Here is a 15,990-nt window from a genome sequence, read left to right as displayed (position 1 = left end):
CAAGAAGAGCGAATGGCCATAACTCATTAGTGTCATCTATACGAGAAACACTACGCATGCAGCTACTAAGCATAAAAAAGGGTTACAGCTTTATTAACATAGAAAACCAACCAGGTCATATTGTGGCAAATGTTTGACACTAAAATTAAACACACTTAAACGATAGAAACGTATTATATAAACTACGGAAAACAAAATATTGCAAAAAATAAAATTGATAAAATTATACCAAAGATTAAGAAAATGATGATATAACTGCAGAATCGATATATTATCTCTTTCCTTAACTCAAAGTACGTCCCGTAGTGCGACGGCTCGATGACGTAATGAGTTCCAGAATACAACTGCAAAAAATCTTCTGATTTGCGTCACTCTATCAGAAGCCTGATAAAACTAGTTCTGTATATACTTTTAGATTCAAAAGAAAATCAAAGAGAAAGATAAAAAAAAATAATGAGGATAAAAAAATATGGAGGATTGTATATTTTCATGTATATCAACAAGTAAACACAAGTGCTTCTTTTATAACTTCTTAAGGATGAAACACGTTATGTAATTGAATGAGTTGACTAAGGTACATAATCATAATCGAAATTAATTAAATATCTGAATTATTCAAATTTTTGGTATTTATTAGAGAACTGAAACCTAATCTTATCCGAACTAAAGTATTTTGAGTATCTGAATGTATCTGAAGTAGATTTATATACTTATATATATAGATTATTTTTAGATTTAATGTATATAAAAACATCTATAATATATATGATACTTTTAAATTGGTTTAAATACTTGAAAATATATACAAATAGTTAAAAGTAAATATCTAAAATAGTTAAAGTATACTCAAAACACCAAAACTACTTAAAATAATTATTGATTTTCTGTCTAAATATTTAAACCAAACCAATTTATATGTTAAGTTTAGGTATTCTAACATATGTTATTCAAATTTATATGTAATATATTATTTTGTTTTTAGATTTTGAGAACTTTAAAGTATATAATGAATTTAAAAAAAAAAACTAAAAATAGTTTAAATGGGTTATTCCAATCCAAATCGAACCCGCAAAGATCTGAACTGAACCCGGACTAAAATTTAGAAATATCCAAATGCGGCTGAAATATTTGATCCCAAAAACCCGAAACTCAAACAGACCTGTCCCGAACCCGAATAGGTACACGAACGCTGACCCCTAGTCACTATTATATATCATATATGTGTCATCATATAATTAGTTGTATTTTATAAGTACTATCATACAAGTAACTATATAATTAATAGTATTTTATATGTGCCATCATATAAGTAATCATATATATTATATTTATAAAATTTTATGTGAAATATAAAAATCATAATTTAAGTTGGTGTTTGAAATTAAGCTTTATATTGTATTTTTCTTATATATATTGAAAAAATATAATGGTTATTTGAAAATATTTTAGTAAAAATTAATTTTTGAATATATGTATATTTTCGAATAAGTTTTTGATATAAAAATTTAAATTATTATTTTGATTTGACCTATGTATATCAAGTAACTTTTTTTTTGATCAAAGTATATCAAGTAACATAAGCCCATTAGTTTTTAATATAATATAATAGACTTTCAATTTTTCTTAATAAGATAAACCATTATTTTTTTTAATATACTACTATAAATGTTTCCAAACGACATGATTAATCTTTTTTTATTTTTTATCCATGTTGCCAAACAAAATCTTAAAATACTTCTACTTTAATAATATAGATAAAGGAAATTGATTCCCATGACTACGATTCAAAACGTTAGTATATCAAGTCATAAAGTTGCATTGACCACATCAAAGCTAACAATATACTTTAATTGAGTTTATATTTTATATTTAACCAAATATCAAAATATTTTATGAATAAGATTGTCAAACAAATTATGACATTTAAGTCTAATCAACTTATTAAATCTAAATTCAAACCAAAATATCCAAAGTGAAATATTTGTTAACTTTTATATTTAACCAAATAATAGCTTTATAAGTTTTCATATCATTCAGTTTAGACCTCCATTTCTCATTCAAAACAACTCTGATTTTGACCAACAAATACACTAACTCATAGTGTTCACGGTGACGATTACATCGTGTCAAAAACCCCATTAGAAAAATGGTCCACACCACTTTGTTAAAAACGAGTTCCAACATTAAAAAGACCAAATTCGATTATACATTTAATCTGCAGAGTCTAACAAAGACCAAGATCGACTAGATAGCTAATCTACAGCGCAGAAGCTGAGGCCAACAGGTAAAGCCATATATGTTCAAACATATACCTGGAGCAACGGCAGAGGAGAGTTAGGCTGGCGGAGATAACAAGACCCAACGAGATCGAGGTTCGTCAAGGATCATCGGAGAAACTGAAGTTTCTGTCACCACTGAAGTCAAGACAAGTCGAACTAGGCATGGGCATTTGGGTCTTCGGGTCGGGTTTAGGTCGGTTCCTTTCGGGTCCGGGTTCTTCGGGTCTTAAACATTTGGACTCAATAGGTACTTGTAAATTTTTCAGTTTAGGTTGGGATCGGTTCTTGATAGAACCAAAATCGGGAAGGATCACTTTAGCTGGGTGTTGGATATGAACCGAGAAGCAAATGGCGCTTCTGGAACTGAGATGGATTGAAAGGATCGTCAAGAGATGCGGAATGGCTCTTGATATACCCACGATCTAAGGCTAACCACCTAAGAACGAATGTAGTGTGTTGGCTAACCACCAAATGACACATAAAGATGATTGGCTGACCACCAAATCAACAAGCCGGTTCAAACCGATGAACTAGCTAAGAACTCTCTCTCTCTCTCTCTCACTCAGAGAAGAAACGAAATAAACAACCAAAATGAACTGATTTTATTCATCAAAGGGACTACATATTTATAGTGTTTTGTAGTCAAAGACAATAAAAGAAAATGTGGGAAAACAATGCATAGGAAATATAAATTTGACTAGATCTAGTCAAGGCACGGAAAATAGAGAAGACTAGATCTGGTCAAGGCACGGAAAACGGAGAAGACCAGTCAAGATGTCTAGATTCATCCGAACCAGATGGATGCACGGGGTAAAGATAAGGACGCTTGCGGGACTGTCCGGATGGTCCGCCGGATGAGAATGCATGTCCGTCTTTGGTTTTTTCACCACCCAAGCTAAGTCTGGCTCGACCCAAGTCAAGTATGGCATGGTGAAAAACATGAACCTCGGTTGAAATGTTCAGAACGTCCTGAACTCCATGCTGAGCTGGTTCCATGTAATGATCTGTGGTCTGCGGCACATCATTCCCTTCCTCTTCTAAAAGATTTGTCCTCAAATCTGAAACATTAAAAGGAAAAGGATTATAAGCAAAAGAACCATAATCAGAACGTTGCTCACCTTGAGTTTGGTCTAGATTGTGAATGGAACAAGATCCTTCTCTATGACCACAATTTTGCTCTTCACCTGACCCTTCCTTCGGTTCATGTGCATAGTCATCGAAAATTGGTAAAACGTCTTCCTTTTCTGGCTCGGTTTCAACTTTCTCCAAAGTCACCAACGTTTTCTGTTTTTGGCACTTGTTGGCATAATGACCGACCTTATGGCATTTGAAACACCTGGTAGAAAGAGCCTTGCTTGTGGTTTTCACAGCCTTGCTTTTATCAGAAGACAACACATTAGTTTTCAAATCAGAATTTGAAATAGAAGAAGAATTACTTTGTTGTTTTGGTGCAGAAGAAGTGTTGTTGTTTCCCTTCTTTTTGAGTTGCCGGACAACATGAATCGCCTTATGCAACATCTTTTCCAAGCTGGCATAAGTCTGAAGCTCATTCTGATCAGGCACATCACAGTTGCTTCTCTTGGCTTTGGTGAAGGGGCGATCACGACTTCTGACCCACTTCTCATCATCACACCTGTTTTGTCTCTTCTTTTGTTTCTGCACAAAGGCAAACTCATTAGAAGCAAACTGTTTCTTATCAAAAATCAATTGCTCCTTTTCAAAAACAGTTTTAAAAGGAAAGTAGACGTCTTGTTGTGGTTTTGATTTCTTGAGAAGTCCAAACATCCTGAAAACACTTAACAAAGTTAGCAAATAAAAATCCTCACACTCTCAAGTGTTTAGCTCACGATTTTTAGATGGTCACTCAGAGTTCTTTCCACTGGTTCAAAGAATGATAGGCAGTCAAAATTCAGCAATCAAAACCCAAAACAAACTTTTGTGGGAAAAAGAAAAGAGAAAGAAAGATGAAGAGATTTTTGAAATGGATCCGCCTTAACTGTCCTAAGGCTGGGTTTCTCTTCAGCCAGCAGAATTTCTCTTCCACCACTCCCCCTGGATTTCTCTTCAGAAGGTGATTCAAGCCAAGACTTTTTTTTTTTTTTTATCGATTTTTTTTTTATAATAGGCGATCACAAGGGAGTAAAGGAACAGCCCGGATCCAAGAAATAAGAAAAGAAAAACGTGGAGAGATGAGAAGATGAAAGATGAAAGAAAACAAACCAGCCAAAGTGGCTCTGATACCACTTGATAGAACCAAAATCGGGAAGGATCACTTTAGCTGGGTGTTGGATATGAACCGAGAAGCAAATGGCGCTTCTGGAACTGAGATGGATTGAAAGGATCGTCAAGAGATGCGGAATGGCTCTTGATATACCTACGATCTAAGGCTAACCACCTAAGAACGAATGTAGTGTGTTGGCTAACCACCAAATGACACACAAAGATGATTGGCTGACCACCAAATCAACAAGCCGGTTCAAACCGATGAACTAGCTAAGAACTCTCTCTCTCTCTCTCACTCAGAGAAGAAACGAAATAAACAACCAAAATGAACTGATTTTATTCATCAAAGGGACTACATATTTATAGTGTTTTGTAGTCAAAGACAATAAAAGAAAATGTGGGAAAACAATGCATAGGAAATATAAATTTGACTAGATCTAGTCAAGGCACGGAAAATAGAGAAGACTAGATCTGGTCAAGGCACGGAAAACGGAGAAGACCAGTCAAGATGTCTAGATTCATCCGAACCAGATGGATGCACGGGGTAAAGATAAGGACGCTTGCGGAACTGTCCGGATGGTCCGTCGGATGAGAATGCATGTCCGTCTTTGGTTTTTTCACCACCCAAGCTAAGTCTGGCTCGACCCAAGTCAAGTATGGCACGGTGAAAAACATGAACCTCGGTTGAAATGTTCAGAACGTCCTGAACTCCATGCTGAGCTGGTTCCATGTAATGATCCGTGGTCTGCGGCACATCAGTTCTTCTCGGATCCGGGTCAGTTCAGGTCTATATTTAAAATACATTTAAAATACCCGTAATTTTCAGGTCGGGTCGCGTTCGGGTATTTAGGATCATAAAAAAATAACCCAAATTCTATCAAATTAGTCAAAATTTGTCACATATATCTAAAATTTTACAAAATAACTTAAAATAAATTATTAATAATTAAATAAAATATTTTTAACTCTAAATTTTAATTTAAAACTTGATTTTACTTAAAATGTTACAAAAAATAATAACAAATATTGTTAATAAAAAATATTTTAACTAAATCATAAAATATAACACAAAAAATCATAGTTTTGGATAATATACATGTTTTTAAGTTGGGTATGAATCGGTTCGTATCGAGTCAGATCTATTCGGGTTCGGTTCTTTTTGGATCCGGGTCTATTCATGTCGGTTTTCTTACGGTTTCGGTTCTTTGGGTAGAAGAATTTTGAACCTAATAGGTACTTGTAAGTTTTCGGTTCAGTTTCGAGTCGGGTATTTTTCGGATCTGTTCCGGTTCGGATTTTTGGGTCTAGGTTAAAATGTCCAAAGCCTAGGTCGAACATATGGAACCCTACCTAAGCTATCATTTTCTTTTTTCTGTTTTACTATTTAATGACCATGTTGTAGGTAATGATATCCGGAACATATAATAGAGAGGAATGGGTTTATTATTTAATGACCATGTTGTAGGTAATGGGGTTCTTCTTCTTCTTCTTCTTCTTCTGAAGAGCATATCTGGTCATTTTGTCAAAAAGAAAAATGTTTAGACGTCTTTCTTTCTTAGTTTTTATTTTTACGTCTGTTTTAAGCTTCGAAGTGTGGTTTTCGGAAAATGAGAGAATTGTGTCCCCGAGTTCAATCTTTGAACTCGGTCTCTTCAAAGATCGTACTGGTTGGTATTTGGGAATCTGGTTCAGACAGTTCCCAGGAAGAGTAGTATGGACCGGTAATCGGGGCAGTCCTCTCTACAGTTCAGAAGGAAAACTTCAAATAAGCAGTTCAGCTGGGATCCAACTCTTCGACGAGTCTGGCTACATGACGTGGCATAGAGATCTCACAAGTCCTGCTGCTGAAGACGACGCGCCGTTGTCTGCTTATCTGTCGGATACTGGAAACTTCATTGTGAGTAATTACTCTGGTGGCATCTTGTGGGGAAGCTTTGACTACCCAAGCAATGTCTTAATTCCAGGTATGGTGCTAGGGTATTATCCTGGATTGGATTACATCCGAACCATAACTTATGACGACATCTTCCACGAGGGAGGAACAGAAACAGGGTATGAACATTATATATGGGGGAGTAGTGGTACTAAAATTTGCCGTATCGACCCCATATACACTACAAAGGCAATGATCCAGACAAGAACAACCAGTAGTTACACTTACAGTTTGCGTAGGAACACGACAACCAGCTACTACGCAAGTTTGAAAATGAGCGATACTGGCTTTTTGATCTGGTCCGAGTGGACTCGGAGAGATAGAAAGTGGAAGGATTTGGTGATTGCACCATCTGATATTTGCGATAAATACACTACATGTGGAAGTGGAACCAATACGTACTGCTCTATGAACCCGCTCAAGTCTTGTGAATGTTTCCCAGGGTTTCGGCCTCAAACTGATTCGGAGAGGAATCAAGACAGCTACGCTTTACATGGACATTGCGTGAGGAAATCGCCGCTGGCCTGCTCCGATGATGATGGGTTTCAGCTGCTGAAGAATATGAAACTTCCAGAAACTGATAATTGGACAATTTCTTACGAGGGAGTGGGTTTGGAGGAATGTAAGGAGAGGTGTCTCACGACCTGTAACTGTACGGCGTTTGCAAACACGGACATGCCAACTGGTGTGCGGAGTTGTGTGATGTGGACAGTAAGCTTGGAGGATACTCGACGTAACCGGGGTCAAAATCTTTACGTCAAACTGGCTGCTCTTGACATGGGTGGGTACTAAAATTAATTTATTATGCTCTTGTCTATGATTGTGTTTTTATTTTACTAAATAAATACGAATCTTGTTTTCTTCAGAGAGAAAAAGGAGTAATCAAAACAAAAAGAAACGGATCATCGGATTTACCGTTGGCGCAATCGTTTTGCTTCTTCTAATTGTCGTCGTCACGTTCTGCTGCTGCTGGAAGAGAAATATGAGTAAAATAAACTCATTCTCATTAATTAATTCAATGTACAAGTGTTGGTATTTATACTATGTACAGACTCAAATATCTTGCTATACAAGGACTCTTTCTATACAAATGACCAATATAGATAATAGTCCCCCTCAAGATGGGACGAAAATATTTAAGAGACCCATCTTGCCAAACAACTTCTTAAACGATGCAGGGTATAGAGGTTTTGTAAACGGATCAGCTAACTGTAGCTCTGTTCGCACATGTAACAACGTGAATAAACCCTGAACCAATCTATCCCGAACGCTGTGACAATCCATTTCCAGGTTCTTCGTGCGTTCATGGAACACGGAGTTGTGAGCAATGTGTATAGCAGCAGTATTATCGCAGAACAGCAAAGTCTTCTTGGCTAAAGGAATACGCAACTCGATGAGAAAGTTATGTAACCAGAATAGCTCATCAGACACAACAGAGAGACTCCGGTATTCTGCTTCAGCAGAACTTTTCGCAACCACTTTCTGTTTCTTGGAACGCCAAGCAATGAGAGAAGTACCAATGAAAATGCAGTAACCAGACTATGTACAAGTGTTGGTATTTATACTATGTACAGACTCAAATATCTTGCTATACAAGGACTCTTTCTATACAAATGACCAATATAGATAATAAGAAACAATAATGCAGTTTTGTTAGGTAAACACTACCACTTGTTGTTCAAATTCGACTTAGAAAGTTGGTCCTGATCTCTCTTTGTCAATTGTAGCACCTGCAGAGGTAACGAACCAAAACCTACCTGTGGAGGAGGAGGAGGAGGAGGAGGAGGACGAGGACGAGGAGGAGGAGGAGGAGGACGACGAGGAGGAGGAGGAGGAGTGGCGGACGGAGGTGGATGGGTATGGGGTCCTGTGCCCCCTACTCTTTTTTTTTTTTGCTTAAATAACTTAGTTTATCCACTAAACTAATAATCTTATAATTATGGAAAAAATTAAAAGGTGCCTCCAATCTAATTTAATTATTGTTGTTTTTAGCACTGTCACCCCTACAGAAAATGTTTCTAGATCCGCTCCTGAGGAAGAGACGACTGGTAGTTTGACATCTTTATTCATGGAGTTTGACGTCATCGCCCAAGCCACAAACAATTTTTCAGATGAAATCGGATCTGGTGGCTTCGCCAAAGTTTACAAGGTAAAGAGCGCATGACTCTGTGTGAGCATTCTTTAACTTACATTTAATATTTAACAACATACAGGGGAGGTTACTTGACGGGAGAGACATAGCGGTGAAACGTCTTTATAAACTGACAACTCACGCAATCCAAGGGTTCTGGAACGAAGTGAACCTCATAGCAGTTCTGCAACATACGAACCTAGTTCGACTTATTGGTTTTGTCGATGACCCCGATACCAAGATTCTCGTCTACGAGTACCTGCCAAGATCTAGCCTCAACACTTACATTTACAGTACTGGCCTTTTTTCCCTTTTTTTTTCAATACCAAAAAAAAGAAAGAGAAGAAATGATCTAATTTTGGTTTGTGATGCACAGACACAACCCGGAGCGATGTGCTTGATTGGAACAAACGTATGGACATCGCCAAGGGAATTGCTCGAGGGCTACTATATCTTCACCAAGACTCTAGGGTTAGGATCATTCACCTTGACCTCAAACTTAGCAACGTCTTGCTTTGTGACCAAATGATACCTAGGATCTCGGATTTTGGAACGGCTAAGCGCCTTGATGGGGAAGATACTGAAGTTGTTGCCAGTAGCGCGACTGGAACTTAGTAAGCAATAAAGATCCTCAATCCATTCATGCATATATATATATATATATACCTTTTTTTTTAAATAATTATTATTTATATATAGCAGCGGCTATATGGCTCCAGAGTACGCAATAGATGGCGTGTGCTCCGTTAAAGCTGATGTGTTCAGCTTTGGAGTGCTGCTTCTTGAAATGGTCAGCGGAATAAACGCAAGAGAGTTCTATTGGAAAAATGACTATAAAAGTTTCGTAGGCTTCGTAAGATTTTTATTTATAGCAACCAAATCCATAATTATTTACTTTTACAAAACAGCGAGATCTCTTATCATCTCAGATTCTACAGATGTGGAACCTATGGCTTCAAGGCAAAGTGCTAGATATCGTAGACCCATATTTCACATCATCATCATCATCATCATCTTCGTATCAACCAGAAGAAGCTCTCTCAGGTGCATTCAAATTGGCCTCTTGTGTGTTCAAGCCCACCGTGAGGACAGGCCCCCCATGGCTTCTATTATATTGATGCTTGGGAGTCAAAACGAGTTAATCAGTCTTCCTAAACCGCCTGCTGATTTATTGCTATTACAAGATCCACAAGGTGAATCTTTCACGGCAAGTGTAGCGACGGGGTAGTTGTCGTGCCCAAACACATACATATATATATATATATTTTTTTTTTCTATATACTGTATATAGTGATGATTTCATATTATTTTCTTTGTATGCAATATATTTATTATATAAAATTATATACATTACATATATAAGTAATTAGTGTTTTAATGCTGTTTTATTAAATATTCTTATTTCATTTTTCTAGAAAAGCTAACAAACAGAAATGCGGTAGTTTAGTATCTTAAAGCTTTTCTTTGAGAAACCTCATACGCTTTTATTTCATATTTTTTCTTTATTTAAATTTTTAAAAAATGTTAGATACTACTCACCTAGCATAGTGTCAAATTGAAATGTTTTATTCATATGCAAAATATCCCTATCGATGGTCTTCGGTACACCAACTCATGGTTATCAACAAATATTTACTGGGATGTACCTTTTTGAGGGGTTTACCAGGTTAACCGATTTAAGCTGATCTGTAACAGGATTATTACATGTTTAACAAAAAGAAGATACAAAACACTACTAATAAACAATATTCTTGTAAGCAAACTAATTAAGCTTATAGTCTGCTTTTTTTTTGTCAACTATAGTCTGCTTAATTCTAGTATACTCAAAAGACACATTTCATCATGCAAAAAAATTAATATTTTATTGGTTTAGAAAAAATAAAACATGATTGAATTACTATAATACTAATATTTTTTCCTTTTAGAAAATCTTATGGTTTTTAACTGTTGGAATTGTATAAGAATGATCAGTAAATTTCTTATTGGGAAATTCACTACGAAAATTATTAAGCCACCATACCAACTATAATCACCATATATTGAAATAAATGTAAAAGGTAAAAATGTGTGAAAAATTGTATGTATGAGAGAATGGTAGGAGACTATAATATGCTGATAGGCCACGGTACATTTTTACCTTTTACAATTATTTCAATACATATAATCAAAGTGTGTGAAAAGATTTTCTTTCGCTGGCCAAGTTTTTGTAAAGAGCATCTATGTGAGACAAAGCACTAGCTCCAACCTCATCCATAGATATGTTTAGAGTATTTAATTTCTTAAACATAAATATAGAACACTTATTAATTTGGTAGTTGGTGTATATATATAAAACCGCTACTTTAAAAGAAAAAAATATAATTGAATATGCAAATCCCTAATCAAATATATATGGCTTACAAAATCCAACTGTATTTGGCAAATGATTATTTTTTTTTGGTAGATGGAATTAGAGTGGCTCAATACTAATAATTTGAGTGAAATAATATAAACGACCAATGCTAACGACCAAACATTAGGTCCATATATTTAAAATACCTCATTATACGATATAGATCATTAATTTATTATTGCTTGTTCTTCTTGAAAGGATGTTGAAGCATTTGTTGTATTATCTATTTATAGAATATTAATAATTTAGATATATAACCACGTATAAGCAAGCATACCATCATAAGATAAATCTTAGGGTTTATTGGCTGAGTAACCATATTTCAGTATTAAATTAAGTGGGTAACAGTGATTTTGACATGGTTAAATATCAGATTTTTTGGTCATATTCTCTCCGGTTCTGCTCCTTCACGTAACAAGTTGCCAGTTGCAATTTCTAAAGTAAGCGACGTTGTTGTCTTTTGTGATACATAATTAACGCATATGATGTAAGAAAATGATGCGACATGAGTGGATAATAATTGTATGCGTTACACAACTTATGTTAACTTAAGTCACAAATAAATTACCTGAATTACTATTATATATGGTAAAATGGTATATATCACGAAATAAACTGAACCTTATCAAATAAGAACTAAATCATACATTGAAATGTAGACCTTAATACAATTTAAACTATTCCAAATAAAAGGTCAAGAGCACCTGAAAAACTATTCCAAATAAAAAAAAAGGAACCATTCACGTATATCTTACATATATATGCACGAGTGTTCTGTTCCATATCGCCTAAGTAGTATAGGATTATAACTCCACTTATAATCCCTAAATACTAAACATATCTTAACCACAATTCCTAGATACTAACCATTATCTCAATCTCACCCAACCCCTAAATACTAAACCCTAAAATTTAATCAGTAAACCCTAAAAATAAATATAAACCATAAACTCGAATATAAACCCAAAACCCAAATAGAATGAAACAAAATAAATAACATATTACATATTGGTGAAATTATGAAATGCCTATGATTGTATAGAAGAATTTAACGTCGACCATAACCATACTTCCCCACCTTATAAATACTAAAACCTAAACTTTAATCACTAAACCTTTACCCAAATATAAACCCTAAACTTAAATATAAATCATAAACTCAAATAGAATGAATAAATAACATAGTACCTATTGGTGAGATTATGAAATATATATGATTGCAAGGAATAAGTTAATGCCGACCCAAAACCATACCCCCTCACTTTCTAAATACTAAACCCTAAACTTAAATCACTAAACCTTAATCCAAAGATAAACCTAAACCCAAATATCAAAATTTAAAAAGTACATAAAATTATGTAATATTAAATAAACATCATATGAATATCATTCGACTCAACATCACATTGTATTCTGTTTTATCTGATGCCATAATAAATTTTATTCCATTTTTGTTTAATATACTATTTTTCATTACAAAATCATATACACATCAATATAAAATATGGAAAGGTCAATACATTCAATATTGTTTGTCATTCACAACAATAAAAGATAAGTGTATCTGACGACATCAGTGGAGATAGTACATGCAACTGCATCGGAGAAAAGAATTTTGTTATTGATTCACTAGATAGAAGAGTAGAACATACGGTCATGAAATTATGAGAAGAGGGACAATTGCGGTAGAAACGAATACATTAGTTTCGATTGTATAGATGGAGGTGATCACCACTGAACAAGTCCTGTCACTCGCCACACGAGTCTTCAAAACTCTATTATTCACCACAATCCTTCACCATCAACAGAGACAATTTCATCAATAATTCCATAAATCACATAACATCACATATTAAATTATGATTATTAATTATGTAGCTATGTCAACACACATTATTTTTAAACTGAAAACCACTTCTATAACATATACTATACTATTAACATAATAATTATTATACTATGCAGGCAGACATATGTACTACTCCATTTATATACAACACAGTCGCCCACCACAATATAGTTTATGTATTATGGAAATAGACATCTATACTACTTTATTTACTTATATATATAGTATATTTTATTAGAGATTGACATAGTTATCTTTATCGGGTCTATTCCATGTATATACACAGTCAACTATATTGTCATCCAAATGGAATAAAGCACCATTTTCTTATAAACAGAAAATCCCAAACTTCTGGTTTCCTTACTTTACAATATCAGATTCCGACATACAATGAATAAAAATTCAGAGAATTTAAGAGTAGTAAAACAACTTACATAATAGGCAATGTGACTTTGTTTTACCGCTATACGGTGCCGTCTTACTCATGCCTTTTGTCACCTACCGAGCCTTCGATGATGGTCTTCTTCTCTACAAACTCACCAAGAATGTAATCGGTGGCGTCTTAATCGATCAAATCTGAAGATGAATCTATTAACCTTTCCATATTTTACCATTTGCTTTGTTAGCTATATGAGAGTAATTAAAGGTCACGTCTTTCTTTTAGAATCACTAGTTATTAATTTAAATTATAATTTTTTTTCAAGTTTTACTGGTTGAATGAAAGAATATGATGGTAATATTATAGAAAAGCACAATAACATTGTGTATCCTTATATTAGGGAAACTAGGTCCTTGTCCGCGCTACGCGCGGATAGTATTTTAATTTTTTTTTTCCATATTTTTGTACTATTATGTCAATTGTTTAGTTTTATAAAATATTATGTTTTTACTGTAAATTTGGAATTAAAAATCTAATTTTTCCTTACTGTAAAGTAAGTTAATTTTGTTTGAACCTTACCACAATACATTATACATGAAGAGAATATAGTTGGTCTTTATATTCTTATTTGGTGTAATATTGAAAATTTTGATGGTTTGTTTAAATGATTTTTTTAAATTATATATTTTAGGATTGATTTTCGTGACTATATTCTATAATTATCTGAAAACAATTGTTTGTCCCATATAGACATCCACATAAATATGGACTTATGATAAATTTGTTCATTGGAATATTTAGTTTCACTTTCAGCTTTATTTTTTTTTTTGGCACCCTCATGCTAGCTTGTGGGGTAGTCAACTTGGTGCAAAAGGATTTACAAAAGCTGATCGAGATGCGCGTGATCGGACACCTTTTGCTAGGCTATTCGTACGGAATTTTAAAGATCTAGGAATATAAGCAATAGAAAATTCAGAAAATTCTTTGGATACAGCCTGTATTTCGTCGAGCTCCGAGTCTAACGCAGGCCAATCTTCCTCCTTTTGAATGAGTATAACCAGTTGTTCACAGTCGATTGAAAGACCATCTCTCTGTGTCCAAACTTCAGTATCACTTGCATTGCCCATAGCAAACCTTCAGCTTCCGCTTGCAGTGGTGATTTGGTGCGTGTATATCGGCCCTTGCTCCGAACAGCATTGGAAAGTCACCATCCATTAACACAAAGCCAAGTCCAGAAATGTCTTTTTCATTTATCCAGGATGTCTAGCAGGAGCGTTTCTTTGCGGAGGAACAGTTGTGTCCGTTACCTCAACTCCCATATCAATTTCCATAATCTCGTCTACACGTTGAGCTATCCTCCAAAACTCTGCTTCAATTTTATTCGCTAATAGGAAAGACATAATTCCTACGATACTATTAATGATTTTTTTTTTGTAACACCGATACGACAAACTTATGTTTTATTTAACAAAACTCTTATTTCAATTTTGTATTAAAGAATCAATCATATTTTATATTATCCATAATTTTAGTAAATTTGCTTGTTTGTCATGTTTTTATTAGGTTTTAGCTAAATTAATGATTTATTATTTATTTTTAGCTAAGTGGTTAATTTATTAATTTAAAAAGACCCTTAATGAATATTATATATATATTAAAAATGAATTTTATTTTAGTAATATTAAATTTCTATTTTATATTAAAACTTAGTTAGTTTTTCTTATTTTTCATATTTTATTAGGTTTTAGACTTTTAGATAGGTTATTGATTTATTATTAATTTCTAACTGATTCTCTAATGTGTTAATTAAAAAAATACCCTTAATGAATTTTATATATAATTAAAAATGAATTTTATTTTAATCATATAAAATTGATATGTTATATTAATATTAAATAATTGATTCTAAAATAATATAATAAAATTATCAAAAAATTTTAAAATAAGATAATTCTTATATATATTTTGTTGTTATCTGAAGACAATATTTTTATTATAAAAGTTAAAAAGAAACAAAAAATTATAATTAAATATTATTCAAGAAAAAATATTTATATAAAGATATTTTCTAAACTATTTCTAAGATATGAGTGTTTAAAAAAATTTAACACGGGATGTTTAGAATACAGAATTATGCTTATGAGAGAGTGGCTCGGGAATGAGCTTCAAGATGGGTCGAATGGGCTCTGAAAATAGCTTTTTATTTTGACTCAAGCCCAGTCCGTATGACATGGCATCTTGGTTGGTTCACAATATTTTGTCCATGTTGCATGGCTTAGAAAGAATGGATTTAGTCCCTTTTATATAGTACGATACATCGTATGACTATATGGTAAAGTTAGAGTAAATTAAAGCGGATGAAAAATTATTTCAGCCCATTTATTCTTCTTTCATCCAATCAAGTGGAATATGATTCTATTTCATTTACTCTAAAAAAATGAGAAACAAAAACAGTAAAATAGAGTAAATCTTACCTCGACTACTAATAAGATGAAAAAAAATTATTCTAACTTTATTATTTTTCTATCCCTCTCGTTTTCACCATATTTTCCCACCATTTTACTCTAATTGATAACCAATTACATTATGTATTTGATATGGTTTGTTTAATGCTTTTTGGCTTATCCCAGTCTTATGATTTGTGTACGCGTTGTCAGGTCTCTTTTTAATATAATGATTTTTGTTTAATATAGTTTGATGGGTTGAAGTTGATGTTCACGCAAGTTAAGATTAATTTAGATACGATAAGAAGTGACATTACGACACATGTGATTTTCGAGGTATATTATTTTAGATATTTTCAA

At 33.6% G+C, this 15,990-nt stretch overlaps 1 protein-coding gene and 1 pseudogene across 1 annotated transcript; both read left to right on the top strand.

Moving 5' to 3' along the window:
- Positions 1 to 5,970: 5,970 nt before the first annotated feature.
- LOC106442944 (S-locus-specific glycoprotein S13-like) lies at positions 5,971 to 7,227 on the top strand. Its single transcript, XM_022690643.2, has 2 exons — positions 5,971 to 5,975; positions 6,087 to 7,227. The coding sequence occupies exons 1-2, from the start codon at positions 5,971 to 5,973 to the stop codon at positions 7,225 to 7,227; spliced, it is 1,146 nt and encodes a 381-aa protein (XP_022546364.2).
- Positions 7,228 to 8,119: 892 nt separating this feature from the next.
- On the top strand, positions 8,120 to 9,803 carry LOC111200102 (annotated as a pseudogene).
- The last annotated feature ends 6,187 nt before the right edge of the window (positions 9,804 to 15,990 follow it).

Source organism: Brassica napus, chromosome A8 (assembly GCF_020379485.1).
Source record: "Brassica napus cultivar Da-Ae chromosome A8, Da-Ae, whole genome shotgun sequence".
NCBI classification, from domain to species: domain Eukaryota; kingdom Viridiplantae; phylum Streptophyta; class Magnoliopsida; order Brassicales; family Brassicaceae; genus Brassica; species Brassica napus.
The sequence above is the reverse complement of the archived record's forward strand: the minus strand, read 5'-3'. Positions and strand labels throughout refer to the sequence as shown.